The 7,479-nt window shown below is 54.4% G+C and overlaps 2 protein-coding genes across 2 annotated transcripts in view; both read right to left on the minus strand.

Annotated features, from left to right (window-relative positions):
* Positions 1–689: 689 nt before the first annotated feature.
* Positions 690–1,461, minus strand: LOC134066564 (histone acetyltransferase KAT6A-like). Its single transcript, XM_062521929.1, has 2 exons — positions 1,211–1,461; positions 690–985 (listed from the first exon to the last, which is right to left on the minus strand). Exons 1-2 carry the CDS (start codon positions 1,317–1,319, stop codon positions 690–692), a joined length of 405 nt encoding a protein of 134 aa, XP_062377913.1. The 5' UTR covers positions 1,320–1,461.
* A 1,008-nt stretch (positions 1,462–2,469) lies between these two features.
* Positions 2,470–7,479, minus strand: part of LOC134066565 (protein turtle homolog B-like) — a 58,519-nt gene continuing 53,509 nt past the window's right edge. The window contains exons 18-19 of the mRNA XM_062521930.1: positions 5,839–7,479; positions 2,470–2,662 (exon numbers count right to left, since the gene is read on the minus strand). The exon at positions 5,839–7,479 is cut by the window's right edge and continues 36 nt beyond it. Of these exons, the coding sequence (XP_062377914.1) occupies positions 2,470–2,662; positions 5,839–7,479 (1,834 nt within the window). The remainder of the gene's footprint in view (positions 2,663–5,838) is intronic.

Below are 7,479 nucleotides of genomic sequence, written 5' to 3' on the forward strand. Positions count from 1 at the left end.
CTTGTGACGTCAGAGATGCGGAGCAGGAAGGACCGGGGGTTCAAAGGGTGCTCGTTTACACTTACATACTTACACACAGAGCACTACTAACGCGTGTGACCTCTGCGAAATGTTGACATTATATTCTACAACCCAAATGAGGTGTCAGGTCTCTGGGCCTAACCGAATGTGCATTGTGTTTGGATTATCTATTTTAATCTGGACTAAAGTCAAACGTCGTCATGGGCACCAGACCCCGGTTGATGGGCCGCTTAGGGCTGCAGAACGGAACTTTCCCCTTCCCCTCCCTCAAGTGACCGATGACACATCACGCATACACACACACACGAACGCACACACACACACACACACAAACGCGCGTAGGTGTTACACGCCATCTGCCACCATCGATTTAACGCGGTTTTGTCACTGGTCAGTACTGTACCCTTCCTTAAGTTTTTTTTAGTCTCTACACACACACACACACACACGCAAACTCTCTCTCTCTCTTTCACACACACACATCTCGTCTCAGTGACTGTGGACTCTGATCAGGTGGAGCCCTGGTGGTATCACTGGGTGGGAGAGGGCGTTGGCGTCACTCCAGCATCTGAGTCCGGGGCGGTTGCGCTGGGTCGTTTCTGGTCGTGTCGTTTCTGGTCGGGGTCGGGTCGGCTCAGGTCTGGCGCCGGCGGGAGTGCTGGTCGTGCTCAGAGCAGGGCTCCGTAGTCGGGCCGGTGAGGGTCCATGCTGGCCAGCAGGGCCTTGCGCTCCTCGGGGGGCTGTTGTGGCGGGGGCCGCGGCCGGGGCAGGGACAGGGGCAGCAGGGCCGAGAGCTGACGGCGGGGGGCCTTCCTCCTCTCCCACAGCGCCAGCGGGATCCTCATCCTCGCCCCCCTCGGCCTCCTCTTCTCCTCGGGGGGGCGGCTGGGGTCCGCAGGCGGGGGGGTCTCCTGCGCAGGGGCCTCAGACACGCACGGCTGCTGGGTCTGAGAGCTACTCACATCTGAAACACACACACACACACACACACACACATATCACACAAATAGAGCAGACACATATGCACATTCATTCACAGATACATTTGGACATGCACACATACAGTACACACACACACACACAAAATGAAATCACATTAGCTATCAATCAGGAGGGTTCTGTTCTGTTCTAAGGGTGGAACCCTTGTGTTTTAACTACGGAACCGTTCAAATAGAGTTCTTTAGCGTACCTGTTTTCCTCCGGGGTCTGGAGTTGTTGTTGTTGTTGACCCCTTCCTTGGAGCCGGTCTTGCCCGGGGGGTAAAGCAGAGTTTGGGACCTCTCAGACCCGGCATGCATGGCCTCAGCCCCTACGGGCTCCCTGTGGGCACACACACACACAGAGGGGCGAGAGCCAGCTGTCGTTACTGCGCACCGCCACCAGGGGGAGATCTAGTCTATTCAAACACACTGGGCTCCGCAGCTCACAGAGGGAGAGGAGCTCAACTGGCCTCTCTGAGCTTCAGCCGCAGAGACGAGCCATGCCAACGCCACTGAAACACACACACACGCGCACACACACACACACACATACACACACAGAGCATGAGAGCTTCAGACCAAAGCACCCAGTCAACGCAGCCAGAGGGGGTGTGGTCTTTGGGGTAGAGTATCAGAATAACTACAGGAGAAAAGAGTGGCACACACACACACACACACACACACACACACACATACATACACTCACACACAGGATGGTTCATGTCAGCCTCAACACCTTTACCATGCACTGGCTCCACTGATCTATGGCGCTCTCACACACTTCCAACTTTGCTCATCCACTGAGCCTTCAATTTGGGCTGCAAGATTTCCATTATGACCTACATGTCAAAATGAATGATAAACTTTAAGCTACAATACTTAGACTATTTGCTTCAAAATTCTTGCTTTTTGTTTGGGGTCAAAAATGCAATGCTGTTAATATTAATAATAATGCACACTGTCATCTTATTTATTTTTTTCTATTGATCCAAAATTAACTAATGACTAAGTTAATGTCTACTGTATGTTCATATCGATGTCTTTGGCTGGCTTCACAATGCAGATGCTTCTACTACTGAGCGCTTGCTCTGTGATGTGATCCATTGGTTGCCAGTGTGCCATGACAACCGCATCCAGCATCTCTGCATGCTGTGGGAATGATGGGCTCATACCGTCCCACGTGACGTGACTGAAAAAAAGCCTGAGAAACCTTTTCGGTTTCTCTTTCCGCTTTGACTGTCGGCTCTGAGTGCATCATAAAAGACTCTTCTCTGACAGCTTGCTGCAGAGTGTGTCTGAGTGAGCGCTTCAGGGCTTGTCTGGCAGAGCAGTGGGAGGCTGACCATCAACCGTCCTGCGAGCGGGTGTTTGAAAAGTGAATCGGTTGAGATGAAACCATTGGTTACTGAGCGCGTCGTCTGGATTAGCTGGATTAGTTTTTTTTCTAGAGAGAGCGGCAGCTCTGTCGTTACCTCGTGAAGCGTCCTCCTGATATGGCGTATCCATCAGGAGTGGCCTGCACACACATTATAATCTTAATCTCACGACTCCTATTGCAGGCGTATGCTTCCACACGCTTCCTAAACAAGGTACCAGTAAACACCGCTTTGGCTTGGAGCTCGTCACGGAGCTCAGGGGGGGCGGGGTTTAGAACCCCGGAACTGACCGTCAGAGCACAGCCGCCCACCGTGACACATCTGAAAACCACTGCGAGTGCACTGTGGCACCCCAAAACCTGACGCTTTCACAACTGACTGAAACACAACATTAGATTGTGGGGAAGGGGGGTGGAGTGGAGTGGAGTGGAGTGGGGGTGGTGGGGGGGGCACGGTCACCCCCTGACTGCTGTGGAGAGACAAAGGTAAAGGCGTTAGTAGAGAGAGAAAGAGGAGAGAGAGAGAGAGAGAGAGAGAAAGAGAGAGAAGGTCCACACGCTGGCACTGTACACATGTAATCTGATCGTCATCCACATGAGACAGGGATAGAGACAGAAAGAAAGAGAGAGAGAGAGAGAGAGCAAGAGAGAGAGAATAAGAGAGAGAGAGCTGAGTGAGGCTTCACCATGCTGAGGGGAGGCAGATGGCAGGAGAGGGGAATGGCCAGTCAAGAAACAGTCACATCAAAAAGAAACAAACCAAACCACTAAAAAACCACGAATGTGACAAGAATTTGTTTAGTCTGAGAGAAATTGTCTGTTACTGATTGGGGCACTGGAGAGGAGTACTCAGAGAGAGGCATGCATGAGACTTTGCACATGGAACAAAAGCTTTAAAGGGGAATGCAGATTCAGGCAGGCAGTCACGGCTCAGTCACGGCTCAGTGCCGGCTGACACAGGAGCTCCGCCAGGCCCGGAGCCACAGCAGGTCAGACAGAATGACTTCCGCACGTCTGTGACTTTGGTTTCCGCAGGAGAGTGCTAATTGGCCTGGGAGAACGAGTTTATAAAAATCGGCTTTATGTTTTTTTTATTTTTTTGAAGAGGCATAAAGAATTTGTTTTTGTTTATTTTTGTTTTGGTCAATGTTGTTCTGCCAGTGATTCCCCTTTAAATGAGTAGTGATTAGACCCCGCCTGCTAGCCCCTCCCCTGTCAGACATGGATTCAACCCTTACCTATTACGGAGTGGACGACCTGGTCACAACAATGCTGGCCAGATAGCTGAGGTCAATCAAAAACACAAAGAGTGAGAGGGCTGCAGAGCCTTCAGGAGAGTCTACAGCCACCATGTACGCTACTGCAGCAACATCACACACACGCACACACACACACACACACACACACACACACACATACACGGCAAAAGGAGCACACTCGCAGCCCCCGGGAACCAGAAGGGTGGGGGGTGGGGGGAAAGGGGGGGGGGGTGGTGCAGAGGGGAGGGTAAGGTGAGGGGGGAGTGTGGGTGTGAGGGGAATTTGGGGACGGGTGTGGAGAGGGGTCGTGTAGCCACTGAGGTAAATTTGTGCTCAAAGCGAAATCAATGGGGTGATGGCCGCTCGTAGCTTACTGTTGAGATGATGGAACTAGAAAAAACTCTGTAATCAAGACCGATCTGGAACATAACAATGTTGAATGAGTATTCGTGACAGAGCCAGATTCAACAGGGACATTATGTCAATTATGGCATTATAAGTATCAGGATAAAAAAAAAATCATTAATTTTGAATATTTCTGCAAGTGCACTCGGTAAGTTTCTCCAGACTTTTCCAACTCCACGGGGACCATACATTACAATGAAGAAAGGACAGCAATTTACTGGCATGTAAACATGATGGGCATTAGACAATACAGTACTTAAGACGATACATTTGACAGATATTATGATATCTACATATGAAGTGTCATAATAAGGTAATTTGACTGTAAATATGTAATTATATTGAACTGTATGAGCTACTTTAGTTTCAGAAGTCTCTCTGGAATATCTGTAGGCTATGTCTGAATTAGGTGTTGTATGGCGACAAGTCGACTACTCTCTAAAGTCTGCAGTAAATCAGTAAGTCTTTAAGGAAGGACTATCGTTTTGGTTAAGTCTTGATGTCTCCTACATTAGCAAGTCTTTAATGTCAGTATGTGGTCTTTTAAGTCTGCATGGGCATATTTGTAGGCGGCCTACAGTGAGGATTAGAGTGTTCATAGTGCAAGTAGTATTACATGTATGCGTCTGTATGCAGACTCCTCATCATGACTGTCTTTTAGGTCCGTGTGAGTGTTTTTTTATATTTGTATTCTTGTAGTCTTTAAGAGGTTTGTGAGCTATTTCTTACCAGCCTACACTGAGTCTACAAAGGGTTTTTATGCTTATTTTCTGAGCTACAGTGCTAACAGTCAGTTAAGTCTGCATATAAGGTGGGCATATTTTTTTCTAGGGAATCTCAACACAACAAATGACCTGTAGAGCATGTAATGCCTCTGAGGCCAGATATATCAATTCCTAAAGGCCTACGCTGCCCTGGAGGTCAGTGGAGCACGCGAGATCACTTGCTAGCAAGTGTCAAACTAGCGTCGAGCGCATTATGCTTTTTGAGGTTGGGAAGGCACCAACCCTGAAGGAGCCCTGTGTTGCCTAAAGCCCAACCAGTATGTTTAGCAACTAGCATATGGCGCAATATGCTACCTGCTCTGAATATGGGAGTTTTTCCCTAAAGCCTTCACAATCTGTTTAACATGTGCTAGCGCTAGTTCAGGGTGCAGAATGCTGCCTGCGCTAAGGTCTGGCTAGCGTGGTGTGTTGTATGCTACCTACTCTGAGGCTGGGAGGGTTCCCTAATGTCCTAACAGTCTGTTTAGAATTTGTAAGCACTAGCGTATGGTGCGGCATGCTGCCTGCTCTGAGGGCTGTTTAGCATGTGCTAGCGCTAGCGTAGGGTGCGGTATGCGGCCTGCTCTGTGGATGGGAGTGCCCCTAACATGCAGAGGCCCTGTGTTCCCTCGAGCCCTACCAGTCTGTTTAGCATGACATAGCGCTAGCTTCGGATGCGGCATGCTGCCTGCCTTCTGTTCCCTAAAGCAGTCTGTTTAGCATGTGCAGCACTAGCGCAGGATGCGATATGCCGCCAGCTTTGAAATCTGAATAGCATGTGCCAGCGCTAGTGTTGGGTGCGGTACGCTGCCTGCTCTGAGGTCTGTTTAGTATGTGCTTGCACTAGCGTAGGGTGTGGTATGCGGTCTACCCTGAGGATGAGAGTGTTTCCTAAATCTGTAACAGTCTGCTTAGCATGTGCTAGAGCTAGCGTAGGGTGCGGTACGCTGCCTGACCTGAGATATTTTTAGCATGTGCTAATGCTAGCATAGGGTGCGGTATGCTGCCTGCTCTGAGGATGGGAGTGCACCTACCCTGCAGAGGCCAGCTGGAGCGCAGACGGCTCGGAGGGCTGCCTCTCATCGTCCGTCCTCAGATGGGGGGGGCCCTGGGCGCCATGGGGGGGCGGGGAGGGGGACTGCGAGGGGGACTGGGAGGGGTAGCTGGTGGAGGCCGTGGCGTAGGCCATCTGGGCGTGGTAAGAAGGGCTGGGGCGCCGTGCGTGGCCGTGAGTCGAGCCCTGCGTGGGGGAGGAGGCGGGGGAGGAACCTTGCGAGAAGCTGACGCGTGCCAGGGGAGGGTGGCGCGGCGCCGTCTCGGGCATCTCCTGCGAGTGCGAGGGGCGCAGGATGCTGGGCCGAGGGGGCGGGGGCCTCACCAGGATGTCGGGGGAGCCTGCGTGGGAGCTGGGGGGGCTCTGGGTGAGGGGCGAGAGGCGCGAGGGCTGCAGCACCACCTGCTGGCCAAGGTCGGCACGACGGGCCGCCCGCGGGCTCAGCCAGGGCTCCGGCTCCGGGCGCCAGGTGTCGGGGCTGTCGCTGCGCAGCGTGCTGGGGCTGCCCAATCGCATGCCAGCGTACGGCAGCACGGGCACGGCCACGCCGTGCGACGTGTGTCGGAGCGTGCCCATACTCGCTGCCTGTTGCATAGTTACATGCCGGATCGGGGGACCCTGAAGGGGGGGATGGGAGGTTGGGGAGCGGCCACCGAGGGGCGCTTTGGGAGCCTCCAGCTGCAGGAAGGCAGAGGGGAGCTGCAGGGAGGAGAAGGGGGGAGCACCTAGGGGGGGAGGTGGGTAGGGGGGCAGGTCGGGGGGCAGGGCTCGGTGGTGGGGGGGCAGGAGCAGGCGCGCCCCCTCCTGGCTGAGGAAGGGGAAGTCAGGAGGCGGCCAGAGCTCTGGGGAGCGCGGGCCTGGGGAGGGGCTGAGGGGGAGAGCGTGGCCTGAGGAGAAGTGGGGGTGACCCCGCAGGTCTCGCCCGTCCCCCAGGGAGAGGCGGGGGTGCGAATAGGCGCCCTCTGGTGGCGGCGTGGAGGAGGCCACCGAGCTGCGCGAGCTGGTTTCCGGCAGGTAGAAGGGCGGCTGCAGCTCCGCCTCCCCGCTGATGCCGACGCCCACTCCGCTACCTAGGTAACCGTAGAAGGGCCCGTGAGGGAAGAGCCTGTGGAAGTGAGAGACGCGGCTCTGGCCGGTGGCCTGGAGGCCGCTACTCTCGTAGATGCTCATACCTTCCAGCGGCCGGTGGGCCAGGCGGGGGCTGTAGGCGGGGGGCTGCGAGTAGGACTCCTGGCTGGAGGACACGGGGGAGATCTGGGGCCTCAGGGTGGCCATGACGGGGGGCAGGGGCCCTGGCTCGTCGTTCTCCTCGTCCGACTGTCGGAACTCGGGGTACAGGTCCGACTCCTCCACGAAGGGGAAGCCCTGGATGCGGCGCGTGCGGAGGGAGGCCTCGGTCTCCATGTCCATGACGAAGCGGCCGTCGGGGCCTCGGCTTATCAGCTCGATGGGTGAGGTCACCTCGGCCTCGTGCTTGGACACGCTGTACTTCTTGCTGGTTATTGCTCGCTTGGTTTTCTTGTAGAGGGACAGCTCCTTCTCCTTCTTGGGGCTGGGCAGCTGCTTCACGTAGAGGCCGGGGGGGCCCATGCTAGCCAGAGAGGGGGGGCGCGAGGAGGAG

Source organism: Sardina pilchardus, chromosome 19, assembly GCF_963854185.1.
Source record: "Sardina pilchardus chromosome 19, fSarPil1.1, whole genome shotgun sequence".
NCBI classification, from domain to species: Eukaryota; Metazoa; Chordata; class Actinopteri; order Clupeiformes; family Clupeidae; genus Sardina; species Sardina pilchardus.

Bases quoted from the DNA above. Each gene is read 5' to 3' on its own strand.
- LOC134066564 (XM_062521929.1), bottom strand. From the start codon at position 1,319: ATGCATGCCGGGTCTGAGAGGTCCCAAACTCTGCTTTACCCCCCGGGC. The intron at 986-1,210 runs GTACGCTAAAGA...TGTGTGTTTCAG, and splicing joins CAGACCCCGGAGGAAAACAG to ATGTGAGTAGCTCTCAGACC.